Below are 16,672 nucleotides of genomic sequence, written 5' to 3' on the forward strand. Positions count from 1 at the left end.
TTGCTGCTTATAGCTTTACATAAACATTTCCTCTCAGATCAAACACAATGACCCCCCCCCAAACAAGAGAATGTCCTATAAAACCCTAATTTTTTGATTTCTTCAAACACAACTGGTGTCCCACATTGAGTTCTTAACAATAGAACATATAAATAAAAAGGCAGTGTTTTCATGTAAAATAAAAAGTACATAAATAAATACTAAAAAAAAAAAAAAGTAATTAATTTGTCTTTTTAATTTTTTTTTTTTATAAAAACATATTTAAAAAGGATCCTTTAATAAAAGCATCCAATGTCCTTTTTAAAAAAACCATCTCCCTCAAGCTTATAACGCCAGTGTCTCTGAAACTCCATCTTCTACTTGAAGGCTTCAGGGATGTGTCCCATCTGTGACTGCATGCTGGTGGGAGGGCTGGAGATGCCCTCAGACCAGTCGGACACGTTGGAGTGAGGAGATGAGCTGGACCACTGGTCCGGAGACTCCGGAGACGGCGTTAGGAAAGGGTGGTCAGGCACCTGGAGCTGGTGGCTGGGAGTGTTGTCCAAGGGGGAGGAATAACTGTGCTGGGAAGGTGGAGTTAGAAACTGAGTGGTGGTCATGGGTTGGGCGAGGGAGGATGGCAGAGATGTGGGCAGCATCTGGGAATCTTGAGGCAGGATGGTGTGGACTGCCATGGTACTGCTGCTCACCGGCTGCATCTCGGGCTGGCTCAGCTCAGTACCAAGGAAATTCTGGCCCATGTGGCTGCTGGTGTTGGAGCTGGGGTTGTGGTGCTGCTGCTGCTGCTGCTGGGGCTGCTGCTGGGGCTGCGGCGGCGGCTGCTGGGGCTGCATGTTTTGCTGCTGGAGCTGCTGCTGCTGCATCTGCTGGAGCTGCTGGCTCTGCATCAGGTGAGGCTGGGAAGCCAGCCGGGTGTTGGGCATGGCCTGGTAGCTCATCATCTGCGACAAGCTTGTGGTGGGCAAGCCATTGTGCAGGGAGGTCATCATGCCGTGTTGCAGGTTTTGGGGCGTCTGCTGATGCGCCCCTGGTTGCATGTTGCCTCTCATGGGGTTGTACTGGCTCTGGACCATCCCGTTCTGCAGCCTGGTCAGCCAGTCACACTGCCCATTCAGCCCGGCTGCTCCACTGACCGAGAAATTCATCGGGGCGCTGCTCATCACGGTGCTGGGGCTGGAGACGGGGAGGTGGGAGAGACGCGGCGGCACCGCATCGAAGGCCATCCTGCTGGAGTTCCCCATGGCCATATCCTGCTTCCCCGCCATGTTCAGGTGATTGATGCTCATGTGGGCATCAGGCATGCCTGGCAGGTGATTCAGAGGCATGGAAGGGGACTGCTGAAACGGAGAGGTCATCAGTGGTGGAGAGGCGACATCTGACAGGTACCCATGGGGCGACTCCAGGGAGTCCACTGGAGACAACACGCTGGAGTTGTCAAGCAGACATCCTTTTCCATCTTGGGATTTTTTCCTCCGGGCTTTGAGGTCTTTGGCGTCCTTGCCGTTGCAGCTCAGGCCCTTGGTGCTGGGCTTCCTGGCCTTCTTGCCCTGGACGGCAGGTTTCAGGTTGCCAATGTAGCTGTTGGGAGAGCAGAGGGGTGGGGACAGCGTGGGTGCCCCCAGCGGGCCGCTGTGCAGGGGTGGGCTCCGCACCAGGTTGTACTCGTCCAGCAGCCTGACGATGTCGTGGTGCATGCGCTCCTGGGCGATGTCCCGCGGCAGCCGGTCCATGTGGTCCGTGATGTCGCGGTTGGCAAAATGGTCCAGCAGGACCTTGGCAGTTTCGTAGCTCCCTTCTCTGGCTGCCAGGAACAGTGGAGTCTCCTCCTGGAAAGCCAGCAGAGATGGGTTAGGTTGAAGTTCAGAGACTCTCCTGGCTAGCCCTGTTCTGAGCTCCCCACCCAACACCATGTACTTGGGTGGCACAGACTGGAATTGTCTCTCCTCTGGTGAGGTTTTGCTGCTGCTTGTTCCTACCCTGCTGAGCCAGGTCCTTATTATACTAATTTCAAACCAGTAACCCTACAAGTGACTCAGAATGAGCATGGAGATGGCCAACACTGTATTGTACTGCACATCAAGCACTGCACAGCCCCTCAGCATCACCCATAGAACCAAATCCCACAATGCTTCTTTGAGCTAAATGAAACAGCTTCATTCACAGCAGAACAATCAAATCAGAGTCTCAGTGCCAGACAGTCTCGTATTTTAGGCAACAATTCCCCTTTAACAGACTCCCCAGATGGTTCTTTCCTTGCCTGTGTCAGCCCAGGAGACCCTTACCTTATTGTTCTGCATATCCTTATTGGCACCATTCTTCAGGAGGACAACTGCAGCTTCAACATTGTTGACAGCAGCTGCCCAGTGCAGTGCTGACTTGCCTAGAGAGGAAGATCATGAGATACAACACACATTAATGAGTGTAAAGAGTAACAAGGAGCAGCTCTTTCCTTCCACCTCTGAGGGAGCCCATATTGTAGCTGCCTGCATTACCTAGGTCATCCACAGCATTGACATCTGCGTGGCAGTTGATGAGATCATCCAGCATGCCCTCCACAGCCAGGCGAGCAGCCAGGATCAGAGGAGTGGTCCCATCGTGCATCCGGGCGTCGAGGTCGGTTGCCCTGTTCCTAATCAGGATCTGCCGCAACAAGGACCAAAGAGCATTAGAAAGGACAGACAGAGGACACTGCAGTACCCAGGTCTCAGGACCCGCATCCCTCTTCCTGAAGGTGGGTCCTTCCAGTCTCTGCTCCCAGTCCAGGGGCTGCTGTTCTTTTGTCCCCCACCCTGAGACAACAAGGGCTTCAGTTTTCAAGCCCTTCACCCCGCAGAGAGCTGGAGACCCTGCGACAAGCTGAGCAGCGAGCCTGACCCAACACGTAGCACCAGCACCTCCCCAGAAAACCCCGGTGGCAAAAGGTCCAGCTATACCTGGAAGACTCCCTGGGCATCGGCAGAGACAGCGGCGTGGAGGGGCGTCCTGCCCATGTTGTCCTGGATGTTGGCATCGGCACTGGCCTCCAGCAGGCGCTTGGCGGCGTCGGAGCGCGAGTAGCGGGCGGCCAGGTGGAGCGCGGTCTCGCCCGTGCGGTCGGTCTGGTTGTGGAGGCTGGCACCCTGGTAGATGAAATCTGAGATGACAGCAGGAGCATCGTCCTCCTCCTCGCTGTTGCCGGTCTCCAGCCCTCCTCCGCTGCACGAGGCGATCATCAGCGGGGTGAAGCCGTCTGAAAAGCACAGGGGGGGACGTGGTGAAAAAGGGCTTCTTACCCTCTGTACTGCAGGCGGCTCAGCAAGGCGCTCGGGCTGCAATAGATGCTTATTCTCATGGGTGCATCAAGACTGAGTTCCTGACTGTTCTAAACATCAAACACCAGTATCCTTCCTCTGATATGGATCTGAAATTCCTTAGTGGTATCTCAGCACTCACGGCTTTTCCTATTCCATCTGCCAGCCTGCACACTAACCTGCATGGTGCAACTTATGCGGAAGGTTGCTCAAGCTTGAGCAGGGAACAGGCACAGCCATAAATATTTTTATTATTTCAGAGGACAGTTTCACAGATGTGGGGAAGACCAAATGTTTGCCATAATTTAAAAGCCTATTAAATATTAATATAGTTAAAAATCTTAAAAGAAGATTGTGAAATGTCCAGTTTGGTGGGTGGAGAGGAATCTAGGAGTGGCACAGAGATACACTGGATGATTTAATAGGTACTTCTTAAGTATCCCCTCACTTTTATCTTGGTGATTAAACAAGAGAGATCTCATGGAAAGCAAAACATGACAAGGCCTATCTCTAAATCAGGTACAACAGCTACCATGCAATGCAGAATGGCCAGAGCTGTCTGTGACTGTTCATCTGCAAGGGGTAAGGGAGGATTTTAGGTTAGCTGAGAAGCAGCACAGAAGGGAAAGGAGTCCACCTTACCAGGCCCCCTGACATTGACATCCATGCAGTCTGCATCAATCTCCCCCTGCGGAGGAGTGGGAGCCATGGACGAAATGCGCAGGTCAGCGGCGTCCAGGTGCTGCTGGGTCCACTGCCTGTGATCCGTCTGGTCGTCCGTGTCAGGCAGCATCGCCTGCTCCTCGAACTGGGGAACAACAGCAGGACGTGAGCAACGCGCCCACCTCGGGGTGGGAGGAGGGGGCTGAGGCTCAAAGGTGGGTTTGTCCCACGCAGTTTGCAAAGGAGCCAGCAGCACCGATGCGCAGGGCAGACCGGGCCCCCCAGGTCCCTCTGCTCTGCTGCTTTCTGCAGAGCCCTGCCACTTCCCTGGCAAAACCCAGCGAGGGACTGGCAGCACAGAAAGGGAACATGGCAGTGAGCTTACCCTGAACTTCTTCGTGTCCAAGGTCTCCTCATCACCCCACTCATTTTGGTTGTCATCCATCAGTGTGCCATCTGAAGCATTTTTGAGAGGTCTTTGAAAAGAAAAACATACCAAAAATTAGCTCTTCTGCAGGGGCTGGTCTGTGATGGACCGAGTTTATCTACGTGCACAAACTGAAAGAGGAATCAACAAGGCAATTTCCAGGAGGTTCCCCTCAGGTTGCCCTTCATTTTTTACCAAGTCCAAACAGACCACAAAGCATTTAAAAACCTCCTCCACATGGGAACACTAGCTTCCCCATGCAGAACTTCCAGAATCCTGATTTTTCCTCCCCCCACAACACCAACATGATGCACTAGGGAACAAAACCCCAACAGGTTCTCTGAGAAGAGCCCCGAGCAGCCCCACTGCGCTGTGTTTCAGGGGTTAGCAAGCAAATTACTCACTTCAGCCCAACAGAATCCTCCCCGAGTGGTTCTCGTCGCTTCTTCTTGCTCGACTCTGTCACTTTGAAGCCTTCTGGGAACCAAAGCTGCCCATGCTCCCTGCGCCGCTTCCGAGACACCAGCACTCCCACTCCAAAGAAAGCGAGCAAGACCAGCACAACCCCCACCACGTACATAGGAAAGAGCTGGGAGTTCTTCGTGGGCTCAGCTGTTTCACCTACAAAACAGTGGGGCACAAAGAGATGCTGAGACATGAAGCTGCATAGCAAACCGGTGACAGGGTGGAAATGAAGCAAAATTAGTTTTAATAGAGGTACCGAAGGCTGATCTAAATCAGCCCCCCCAAAATAAGGTCATTTTATGCGCTATTAATCAGAATTGCAAACTATCGGCAAATTCTCGGCTGCACAAGCCAGCCTGCATCAGGAGACAGCTCCACTTTTTTCTCCTTTAAGGAAAAGGATTAGCAAACTTCAAATCATTGCTCTGGCATTGAGCTGTTAAGACAAAAGGATTTAGGGGGGATTTTCAAGATACAAACTTCAACTCCTTGCATGTCACTGATTGATTGGAGCTGGTTGGGTTTTCTTTTTCTTTTCTTTCCCCCTCTTTTTTTTTTTTTTTTAAATAACTTTTATAGTGATAATGGTTTTTAAATAAACCTGGAATAAGCAAAAATAATAAACTGGGGGTTTTTTGCAAATTTTTGAAGAACAGACTTAAAAGGGAAAAAAAATAAATATGCAAGGTTATTAAAACCAGATTGTGCTCAACCACAGACAGTTGACAGATAACTTAAAGGTGGATGAGGCTGGGAAGTTTGGTCTGTCTCTCCTGCCCAGCTGACCAGCCACACTTACTTTTAACAGCTTCTATTTTGTAGGGTATGTTCAAGTTGCCAAGGGAGGCCAAGGCACCCAGGAATGCTGCCACATCAGTTGCACTCTGGAAGCACTGGGAAGATGACTGGATGCACTGGCGGTTATCAATTTCCAAGTAGACAATGGATCTGTGCAAGGGAAGAGTCAATGAGAAACACAAGCAATGACCACACTGAGAAGAACACAAGATCTGTCTCCTTTTCCTCCTTAACCCCTCATCAGTGGGATTCAGAAGGTGGGAAACCATCTCCTTGCTTCCCTGTGGCCCAACCCTGCAGCTCACACTCATGGGCTATTGGATTTGTCTCAATGAACACTGTGAAATCCAACTCCGTATCTACAGGAATGGAAGGGAGTCTCTGTTTCACAATGTTTTAAGATTACCCAGACACTACATATCTTCAGTAATGCAGTTTGGGAACCTTCAGATCATTTCACATCAGTTTTGCTGCTCTAACTCCATTGCTTTTGGTGAATTTTAATTGAGCCCACAAAGAGGAAGAAGGTTAGATCTATACATTTATACCAAAGATCTCCTAACACAGTTTGCAGTAATTGAGTTTTACAACAAAGCTCTAGAAAGCATTTCCCAGGGACAAACTGAGGCTTAACTTAATGACTTCCTGAAGTCAGACAGTCGGTCAGGCCAACCTCTGCTTCCAGGTCCCACCCAGCCCGGCCCCAGCTCCCAACAATACACAGGACTCCTTCAATCGTGAGAGCCGGCGCAGCATTGTATCAGGGATTCCTGAACGATCACTCGCTTTTCCCACATGAGAGCAAAATCCGGTTTCTATTCACACAGAAAGCAACATCTAAATACAATTATCTGGCCTACATCCTTCCCATTATAGCGTGTTACTATTATCAACACAGAAAACAAATGCTGCTCAGTGTAAAAGGAACCCATTGGTCCCCCTTACCCTCTGATGTCCATCTGATCAAGCTCTCTCTTCCGCCTTTTGCCAGCTCTGGAGTAAAGGCTGCTCTTTACTTTGTTGATGACAGCACTAGGCATATCTGACCAGTCCTCTGTTGACCTCTTGATGTAATGCTTTTTCAGCTCCTCCTCATTGCCATAGTATGGGAAGATCATATACTCCCCCTTGGGGTTCTTCTTGAAGACCACGTTGGTGTGGAGCACGCGGCTCAGCTCCCGCAGGAAGTTGAAAGAGTTGTTCTTCAGGTTCTCAGGAGTGATGAGGACCACCACCACCAGCGTGCCATCTGCAAGCTTCTCTGGCATGTTGTTTGCACAGTCCAGCCCATCCCATTCACACTCAAAATTATTGCAGCCCTGGTCACAGTGGCCATCTGAGAAGTGGTCTTTGCAGTACTGATCATACAGAGGGCTAGGCAGAAGAAAAGGAAAAGGAGAAGAATGAATCAGAGCAAGTACCGTATATATTATGCATCTGCTGGGAAAATAAAGGGTGGTCCACAATATTCTTCATCCTGATAGACAGTAAGTTTACATAGAAGGCAACTGCTTCATGCAGCACCATGAAGCATTCACCCCTGCAGGTGAAAGATAGCAGCTGTTAAACTGTAATTTACAATTCAGATGCCAGAAAAAGGGACAAATTACTGTGACTCAGAGAAGACATGGGGAAACAGAATAGTTACTCAGACCAGAGTTTGTCCAGGAATCTGGGATTAAGTTCCTGCTGTTGCCAAAGACAATGTTTGGCAAATGCCTCGATGTTAACATCATCGTGTTTTCTGGCTGCTCTTCCATATGGGGTCTCCCTGCACTGAAACTCTGTGTTACTACTGTGAGTTGGAAAATTCACTTCTAAGGCAAGATACAGGGAAGCCATCTGGAATGAGCCAAACCCAGAGAGATTCCCAGACTCAACAAAACCATAAGAAAGTGTGGTTGCTTGAGTTGCAGCCCCACAAGCAGCAGAACAGAATGTAGAGAGCAAACAACCGCTCTGCTCTCAGGAGCTTTAGCAGATGCAACCAGAAAATACCTCCTGAAGACCAGCAGAGAGGTCATGGCTTTAAAACAAGAGGGTCCATGAGCAAGGCACTTACTTGCACTGCCCTTCGTACTTCTGGCAGTCAAATCCATCGTAGAGGCAGCCCGCATTGTTGCACTGAGAGTCACACTTGCCATCGTTGAAGTACTTCCAGCACTGCAGGGACTGGGAGCAGTTCTTCCAGGGGTCGTTGAAGTTGAGGGAGCAGTCGCCCCCGTCCCAGCCACAGGCGTGGTTGTTGCATTTCCCATCGCAGATCTTGTTGCCAGCATAGCCCGCGCAAACCGCGATCTCACACTTCTCCTCAATCTTGGGTGGGATGATATCCTGCCCGATCCCACCTTGGAAATCAAAGTCGAGGATGTGGCAGTTGAGGCCATTGAAGTTGGCGGGGCAGTTGCAGCGGTAGTAGGGGGAGGCATCGCTGAAGAACTCGCAGGTGCCCCCGTTGTAGCAGGGGTTGGACGTGCAGGGGCTGCTGGCCGGGTACTGGCATTCGGGACCCGTGAAGGCTGGTGTGCACATGCACTTGGAGCTCTTGTGGCTGGAGATGCAGGTGCCACCATTCAGGCAGTGTAGGTTCCCGCAGGTGCGGGAGTCGTTCTCACAGGTGGCACCCACGAAGCCCTGGGGAAGTGACAGCAAGAAAGGAGTCAGAATCACCAGCCCTCTCCTACGAGCAGCCTAAGACACGTGTGTGTTCTGGGAAATGCAGCACAAACACAGTGAATCAGGGCATGGCTCTGGTGTGTCCTCTGAAACTACTGATGGGCAAGAATAATCTGGAAATGTAAACCTTGTTAGAGCCTCCTCCTAAAAATGAAGGGAGCTCTTCTCCATAGCTTCCTGCTCCACCTTTATGTGCTGCAAATAATGGTCAACCAGGCAAGAATCTGTCCTACAGAGCTGTGTGTTGTACCTGCAAGGCTGAGCCACTCCTAGTCCCTGACTCTAACCCAGTCTCCTTCCAAGTGAAGGAGGATACAATCTATATGATTGCTTTGCTCCTGAGAGCATCCACAGCAAAGCTTCTTGCCCTCCATGCTTGCCCCTGGCTATCCCAGCTGGGGAAGCCTCAGGGGCTGAACTGGCCCCTTGACTTGCAGGGCCCGTGCACCATCCCATGCTCAGAGCCAGCAAGGATAAGGTACCTACCGGGGGACATTTGCAGATGAAGCCACGACCGGTGTTGCTGGCAACTGCGCAGGTTCCACCGTTCCTGCAGGGTTTGCCTTTGCAGCCATCCACCACGGTGTCACAGCGGCGGCCTGCCGAGGGAGAGGAGCAGGTGAGGAGCAGAGGAAGGCGTCTGAGGTGCAAGATACAGGGAAGCCATCTGGAATGAGCCAAACCCAGAGAGATTCCCAGTGTATATAAACTCAACAAGACCACAAGAAAGTGTGGTTGCTTGAGTTGCAGCCCCACAAGCAGCAGAACAGAATGTAGAGAGCAAACAACCGCTCTGCTCTCAGGAGCTTTAGCAGATGCAACCAGAAAATACCTCCTGAAGACCAGCAGAGAGGTCATGGCTTTAAAACAAGAGGGTCCATGAGCAAGGCACTTACTTGCACTGCCCTTCGTACTTCTGGCAGTCAAATCCATCGTAGAGGCAGCCCGCATTGTTGCACTGAGAGTCACACTTGCCATCGTTGAAGTACTTCCAGCACTGCAGGGACTGGGAGCAGTTCTTCCAGGGGTCGTTGAAGTTGAGGGAGCAGTCGCCCCCGTCCCAGCCACAGGCGTGGTTGTTGCATTTCCCATCGCAGATCTTGTTGCCAGCATAGCCCGCGCAAACCGCGATCTCACACTTCTCCTCAATCTTGGGTGGGATGATATCCTGCCCGATCCCACCTTGGAAATCAAAGTCGAGGATGTGGCAGTTGAGGCCATTGAAGTTGGCGGGGCAGTTGCAGCGGTAGTAGGGGGAGGCATCGCTGAAGAACTCGCAGGTGCCCCCGTTGTAGCAGGGGTTGGACGTGCAGGGGCTGCTGGCCGGGTACTGGCATTCGGGACCCGTGAAGGCTGGTGTGCACATGCACTTGGAGCTCTTGTGGCTGGAGATGCTGGTGCCACCACTCAGGCAGTGTAGGTTCCCGCAGGTGCGGGAGTCGTTCTCACAGGTGGCACCCACGAAGCCCTGGGGAAGTGACAGCAAGAAAGGAGTCAGAATCACCAGCCCTCTCCTACGAGCAGCCTAAGACACGTGTGTGTTCTGGGAAATGCAGCACAAACACAGTGAATCAGGGCATGGCTCTGGTGTGTCCTCTGAAACTACTGATGGGCAAGAATAATCTGGAAATGTAAACCTTGTTAGAGCCTCCTCCTAAAAATGAAGGGAGCTCTTCTCCATAGCTTCCTGCTCCACCTTTATGTGCTGCAAATAATGGTCAACCAGGCAAGAATCTGTCCTACAGAGCTGTGTGTTGTACCTGCAAGGCTGAGCCACTCCTAGTCCCTGACTCTAACCCAGTCTCCTTCCAAGTGAAGGAGGATACAATCTATATGATTGCTTTGCTCCTGAGAGCATCCACAGCAAAGCTTCTTGCCCTCCATGCTTGCCCCTGGCTATCCCAGCTGGGGAAGCCTCAGGGGCTGAACTGGCCCCTTGACTTGCAGGGCCCGTGCACCATCCCATGCTCAGAGCCAGCAAGGATAAGGTACCTACCGGGGGACATTTGCAGATGAAGCCACGACCGGTGTTGCTGGCAACTGCGCAGGTTCCACCGTTCCTGCAGGGTTTGCCTTTGCAGCCATCCACCACGGTGTCACAGCGGCGGCCTGCCGAGGGAGAGGAGCAGGTGAGGAGCAGAGGAAGGCGTCTGAGGTGCTTGGGGTGCGTGGGGGCAGTGGGGCTGGGAGCGGGGGCAGGCAGTGCTCACCTGCATAGCCAGGTCGGCACTCGCATTTGTAGTCGTTGACCCGCTGCACGCAGTTCTGGGTGCCGCGGGCGTCGCAGGGGTTGGACAGGCACTCGTTGACGTCTCCCTCGCAGCGCTCCCCTACAAAGCCAGGGGGGCAGATGCAGCTGTAGCCACCTACCCGATCCGTGCACTTGCCATTGTTAAAGCACTTGGGCCCCAGGGTGACAGGATCAAAGAAAGGGCTGCAGTCATCCACATTGATCTCACAGTGCACCCCTAGAGAAATGGGGGAACAACCCACACAGCTCATCAAACAGTGTTGGGGGGCCTGGTGGTCCCTTGTGTGAACCCTCCCTGCAAAGGGGCTGCCTGACCAACTCAAGGGCAGTCTGAGCTGCAGGAGGAGGCTCACAGCACCTCGCAGCACCGTGTCCAAGCCTGCGTGGCCTTGACAGCTAAGCTCGCGAGCAAACACAAACCTCTACTGGTGTGTTTGCTTCCACTAGCACAAGCAGCTAATGAGCAGATACCAAGGATATCTGTACTCAGCCCACTAATGCCCCAGCCTGGGGAATTAATTTACCTTGAGTTCCTCTGGGGCAGGAGCATTTGTAGGTATTGATGAGATCGATGCAGGTTCCTCCATTCTGGCATGGGTGGGACAAGCACTCATTGATCTCCTCTGAGCAGTTAACTCCATGATAACCAGCCACGCACTACAAGGAGGGGAAAGGGGACTATCAGAGAGGTTCATGCAAGTCCCACATGGCTGCCAAAGCACAGTCACCACCCCAGCCCTCAACTCAGTAAAGAGGTACCAAGCCAGCCTGAAGCTGGGGCAGCTCCTTGGGCAGCAAAAAGACAGTAACTGATGTTTTTTCACTGTGAATGTCTGCCCCTGTGGCACCCACCTCACAGGAGTAGCCTCCCAGGTAGTCAGTGCAGGTGGCTCCATTCTGGCAGGGGTTGGGGGAGCACTCGTCCACCTGCTCCTCACAGTAGCTGCCGGTGTAGCCAGCCTGGCAGCGGCAGAAGTGAGTGTTGCCAGTGTCCACACAGAGCCCTGAATTCCTGCACAGATGTGCGACATCGATACCTGCCAAGGAGAGCAGAGTGAGCCAAGGGGACCTCGGTGACACCCACACACCACAGGACCAGGTCCTGACTACCACACATTCCACCAGGGATTGCAGCCAGAGCTGCAACCACAAGGGGTGCCTGTTACAGCAACCCTTTAGATCACTCTGGTTGTGCCAAAGATCCTGACCAAGAGAACTGAGCATGTGTCTGTTCAGAGTCCAGCACAGGGGCACCTGGGGACCCCACCCTGACCCTGTGAGGCTGTACACATGGCAGAGACTGACCTTGCTGCTTAGCAGCCACCTCGCAGGAGACACTGGGGACATCGCAGTAGAGCCCCGTCCAGCCGCTGTTGCACTCGCAGCGGTACAGGTTGTTGGTCTGCCAGCACTTGCCGCCGTTTTTGCAGGGAGAGGAGTCACACCAACGCACCAAGTTCTGGGGGGAGCAGAGCAAGGGGTAGGGGTCAGGACCCAGCAGGGCTTCTTCAGGAGGGGAGACTGCAGTGACCTGCCAAATCCCCGCAGCCAGCATGCATGGACAGACACTGGGATCAGTAGCCAAGGTTCCTCTACCTGGCAGTTGAGCCCGGTGTATCCCTGGGGACAAGTGCACTTGTATGTCCCATAGCTGTCCTGACATGTGCCTCCATTCAGGCATGGCTTGGAGTCACACTCGTTAATGTTGTGCTCACAGTAGCTGCCCGTGAAGCCAGCTGGACAGAGGCAGGTGAAGGTGTTGATGCCATCCACGCAGGTCCCACCATTGAAGCAAGAGCTGAGAACACAAATGTCACATCCCAGTGAGTCACCACTGGTCATGCTCCATCCCAAAAGCCCCACAAACCAGCCCAGGGCTATGGGGCAGCACTGGGACCTCAGACCCTTGCTCCAGCCCTGAAAAAAGGGGAGGCTGTACCTCTCTGTGCAGTCAGGGGTGTTGTTCTCGCAGTGGATGCCGCTGAAGCCGGAGGGGCAGGTGCAGGTGTAGCTATTGACACAGTCGGTGCAGTTGGCACCGTTCTTGCAGGGATTGCTGGCACACTCATTGATGTCCTCCTCACACTTGGGCCCACGGAAGCCAGCCAGGCACTCACAGAAGAACATGCCAATGCCATCAGAGCAGGAGCCACCGTTGTGGCATGGATCTGGAGACGAGGGACACGCATGTGAGAAGATGCAGAGAGTCTAGCCCTGGTACAGCAGCCCGGCCCAGGAGCTGCCCCACAGCACTATTCCCACACAAGTCCCCTGGCTACGTGGAGGAATGGGACAGAGCCTGGGGACCAGGAACAAGGAGGACACATAGGACACACTTGGTCACTGCCTGCACGTCATCTTTTCCCCCCCAGGCTCCTTCCTGCCAGCTCCCATTTGGCCTTGGACTGACGCAGCTCAACTGGGACATGCTCGAGACACCCAAAAGCCTGAGCAGGGCTTGCAGCACAGCCCAGACAAGCAGCAGAAGGGGCTTGCATGGGGTGAAGGACCCCAGCCCCAGAAGGGGCAGAGATGCTGATGGCTCAGGGCCAGGCTGAGTGTGGTCCCTGGAGCAGCCCCTGCTCTTACTGGGTTTGCAGTCGTCGATGTCGGTGTCGCAGTTGCGGCCGGTGAAGCCGGTCCTGCAGGCGCAGCGGTAGCTCCCGTTGGTGTTCTGGCACGTGGCCCCGTTGCGGCAGGGGCTCTTCACACACTCGTTGATGTCGATCTCACAGGTCTGGCCTGTGGGACAGAGTGGGACAGGGACCATGTGGGCCAGACTTGCTGGTGAAAGCCTCAGGGGTGATGATGTTTTGGGCACTGCTCACACCATGATGGGAGCCCTGGCAGCAAACTTCCCTTGCCAAGGGGTGTGGGTGAGGTGACCATGTCCTGCCCGCCTGGCTGAGCTGTGGGGCAGGCCAGGACCTTACCTGAGGCCAGGCACCACGGAGGGCTGCTTCTGTCCAGCAGGGCACACAGGCAGCCACCTGCCCACTGCTCCCTGGCCATGCTCCCTCCCCTCCATCTTACACTCCCCAAGCAGTGGAGGACAGTGGGGTGCTGGTGTACTGAAGCCCCAGCTGGGCTGTGCCCCTACCTTGCCAGCCGGAGGGACAACTGCAGGAGAAGCTTTCGTAGTCCTCTGACTCCCGGCACTCGCCGCCGTTCTTGCAGGGGCTGCCAGCACAGGGGGCCAGCACATCCTCACAGGTGGCTCCTGCACAGGCACAAGCACTTGCTGATACCCCCTCCAAAACAATGGGTGGCCCAAGACTCTGCTACCCCAATCCCCTGCTACCCCAATCCCCTGCTCAAACTGCTGACAGTTCTGGGGCAGGCTCTGGGCTTCCCCACTGCCCTGGGGCAGCCCAGCTGGGGCTGTTTCCTCCATCCCTGGTCTCCTGTGACGCCAGGCCCCCCACAGATCCTTCAGGCCCTGGCAATCTGAGCTGCATTAAAGCACTGCACACTTCCTTTGGCAGGGAAGCAACACTCGGGCTGTCTTTCCCCTCTTGTGCTCCCCCCCCTCGTCCCTCTCAGCCGCTTTTCCTGTTTACGTCCAGCTAAGGGACACGTTCCCTCCAAACCCTTATCTTCCCTGTCAGCCAGTATCTCCTGAACTGGCCTTTGCTATTTTCCAGAGCCTTCCCCTCCCCGCCTGCCCTGTCCCCGTCCCCCCAGGGGTTTCTATGGCCACTGCGGAGGGCAGGAAACAGCTCATGGCTTCCTGCAATTGTGCCCTGGCTGCTGCTCTGCGCGAGCGGAAGCAGGAGGCCGGCAAACAGGAATCAGCTCAGCAAAATCCTCTGGCCCCTCGGCCTCGACTTGCTTTTTCCAGCATGAGCAGCATGGCAGGAGAAGGGGGCCACTACCAGTGCTGACCCCCCAGGGTGGCGGGGTGTGAGCGGGGTGGGTGCTCAGTGCTGCTCCCCAGGCCATGGGCTGCAGCCAAGCCACCGCCTCAGTGCCCTCCAGCAAGAGGAAGAGGAAGATGAGGGAGGAAACTCTGGCCAGCCACTTCCTAAAGCTCCTCCAAATTTCCTCCAGCTGTGCCATGGCACGGGGAGGTGGTGCCGTGGATAGCCCCGTGGTGGGGCTGCACAAGCTCCATGCTTGCTGCCTCCTCATCACACACGCAGAGGGACACATTTGCTGTCACAACCCAAGAAGGACCTCCACAGTGCCCCAGCAAGGCCCAGGGCGACAGAGCACTTCCCCTCACCTGTGTAGGGCAGGAGGCAGTTGCAGGTGTAGCCAGCGACATCATCAATGCAGGTGCCCTGGTTCAGGCAGGGGTTGGAAGCACATTCGTTGATGTTGGTTTGACAGTTGGGTCCTGTGTTAAGAAAAGGAGGTAAAAGTGGCTGAGTTGGAGGTGTGCTGGTGGGAGGGGGCTGAGGGTATGCTGCACATGTGGTGACAATGGCAACAGCCAGCTCTCTCTCAGCTCCAGCCACGGGTGCCTGAACTCTGCTGAAGGTCCCCAGGCTGCCTGCCACTGCCACCTCTTCCACCCAGACACGAGGTCTCCACCCTCCCCCCAACAAAGTCTCCAGCACATCTAGCATCACAGGGATCCCACACCCACAGCTCCCACCCAGGCCCCAGCAGGAGTGTCACAGGGCAGCACCCCTAGACGTGTCCTCACCACTGAAGCCCTCCCTGCAGGTGCAGATGTAGCCACTGGTCATGTCCTTGCAGGTACCACCATTCATGCAGGGATTGGATTCACACTCATTATTGTTAATGTCGCAGTTTGTCCCACTCCAGCCTGGGTCACAATCACACCTGTAGCTTTGGGGGAAAATTAAGGTGTAAAACACAGGATCTGGTCCGCTCTGGCCCCCCCAGCACCACCAGCCACCATTTATCCAGCAAAGCCCAGACTCCTAATCATGCCTCTGCAGGGAAACATCCCTAGGGACCAGCACAGAACATGGACAAGCACCAGCACTGGGGACAGCTGCTTGCCCTGCCTCTACCCTTGACTTTGTTGGGTGTCCCTTTGGTCCCAGCAACCCCCATGCCCTCCAGCCTACCCATTCAGGCCATCGTGGCATTTCCCATGGATGCAGGGATTGCTGTTGCACTCGTTCACTTCAGACAGGCAGTTGGGATCATGGAAGCCCTCAGGGCAGAGGCAGGTGAAGCCGTTGATGCCATCCTTGCACGTGCCCCCATTGTGGCAGGGGTTGCTGGAGCACTCGTCGATGTTGATGTTGCACATGCGTCCTGGGAAAGGGAGGGGTGAGGAAATGTTATCCCATAGGATGCATGCACAGTGGGTGCATGTCACATCCCAGGGGGCACCCACTGGGCAGGGCCCCCTCCTGCCGTGTGAGAAATGGTTGCTGGAGGCTCAAATCTCCAGGCACACGTGTGCCAGCCGTGTAGGAACGAGCTGCACTCCAGGTAGGGTGACTTCACACCCCTGCATCACCTGCTGGGCTTAATTCAATATGGCTGGGAAGAGGCTGTGTGCTGGGCTCGTTTGGTCCGGGAGGGAATAACGAAGGGAGCTGGTTTCAGCCTGTACCCCTACCTGCCATGGCTGACAAAGCCAGGCTTTCTTGTGGCTCCCGGCAGGCAGCAGGACAAGGGGCCGCGTGAGCGGGGAGAAGCGGGGGCTGCTCCCATCAAAGCCCTCGGCCGTTTCCAGCAGCGATCAAACAAACCAGTCGGACAAGGCAGCAACATGATACCCATGGGAGTGGGCGCAGCAGGAGTCGAATTCCCGGCACCAGACACCCCTTTGATTTCAGCCTGAGCCGGGGTCACCCTCCTGAACAAGCAGGAGTGCTGGAGGCTGCCAAACCTCTGGCAAGTGGGGCAGCAGTACCTCCCATCCTTGCTGCACCCCAGCACTACTGTGGGCACAGGGAATGCTCTGGGGCTGCTGGATCTGGAGCAGGTCCCCAGGGTGCTGTGGTGTCTGCTGTGCTCTACTCTCACCTGTGTACCCTGGTTCACAGGTGCACTCGTAGCCATTGATCTTGTCAATGCACTTGCCATAGTCACAGGGGTTGCTGGCGCAGTCGTCCAGATTGATCTCACAGTTGGGACCTGAGGAGAAGAGCGGGGCTGTTAGGGGGGCCCTCT

The 16,672-nt window shown here is 54.4% G+C and overlaps 1 protein-coding gene across 1 annotated transcript in view; it reads right to left on the bottom strand.

Annotated features, from left to right (window-relative positions):
* Nucleotides 1-356: 356 nt before the first annotated feature.
* NOTCH1 (notch 1) overlaps nucleotides 357-16,672 on the bottom strand; it is a 60,615-nt gene continuing 44,299 nt past the window's right edge. The window contains exons 14-35 of the mRNA XM_009998957.1: nucleotides 15,613-15,805; nucleotides 15,222-15,367; nucleotides 14,796-14,909; nucleotides 13,671-13,790; nucleotides 13,160-13,312; nucleotides 12,510-12,738; nucleotides 12,167-12,368; nucleotides 11,876-12,029; nucleotides 11,423-11,607; nucleotides 11,095-11,227; nucleotides 10,530-10,787; nucleotides 10,316-10,428; nucleotides 7,706-8,277; nucleotides 6,589-7,017; nucleotides 5,645-5,793; nucleotides 4,785-5,001; nucleotides 4,339-4,429; nucleotides 3,933-4,098; nucleotides 2,934-3,229; nucleotides 2,493-2,640; nucleotides 2,283-2,380; nucleotides 357-1,826 (exon numbers count right to left, since the gene is read on the bottom strand). Coding sequence (XP_009997259.1) covers nucleotides 357-1,826; nucleotides 2,283-2,380; nucleotides 2,493-2,640; nucleotides 2,934-3,229; nucleotides 3,933-4,098; nucleotides 4,339-4,429; nucleotides 4,785-5,001; nucleotides 5,645-5,793; nucleotides 6,589-7,017; nucleotides 7,706-8,277; nucleotides 10,316-10,428; nucleotides 10,530-10,787; nucleotides 11,095-11,227; nucleotides 11,423-11,607; nucleotides 11,876-12,029; nucleotides 12,167-12,368; nucleotides 12,510-12,738; nucleotides 13,160-13,312; nucleotides 13,671-13,790; nucleotides 14,796-14,909; nucleotides 15,222-15,367; nucleotides 15,613-15,805 — 5,636 coding nt within the window. The remainder of the gene's footprint in view (nucleotides 1,827-2,282; nucleotides 2,381-2,492; nucleotides 2,641-2,933; nucleotides 3,230-3,932; nucleotides 4,099-4,338; nucleotides 4,430-4,784; nucleotides 5,002-5,644; nucleotides 5,794-6,588; nucleotides 7,018-7,705; nucleotides 8,278-10,315; nucleotides 10,429-10,529; nucleotides 10,788-11,094; nucleotides 11,228-11,422; nucleotides 11,608-11,875; nucleotides 12,030-12,166; nucleotides 12,369-12,509; nucleotides 12,739-13,159; nucleotides 13,313-13,670; nucleotides 13,791-14,795; nucleotides 14,910-15,221; nucleotides 15,368-15,612; nucleotides 15,806-16,672) is intronic.

This window comes from Chaetura pelagica, unplaced genomic scaffold (genome assembly GCF_000747805.2).
Source record: "Chaetura pelagica isolate M959 unplaced genomic scaffold, ChaPel_1.0 scaffold405, whole genome shotgun sequence".
Taxonomy (NCBI): domain Eukaryota; kingdom Metazoa; phylum Chordata; class Aves; order Apodiformes; family Apodidae; genus Chaetura; species Chaetura pelagica.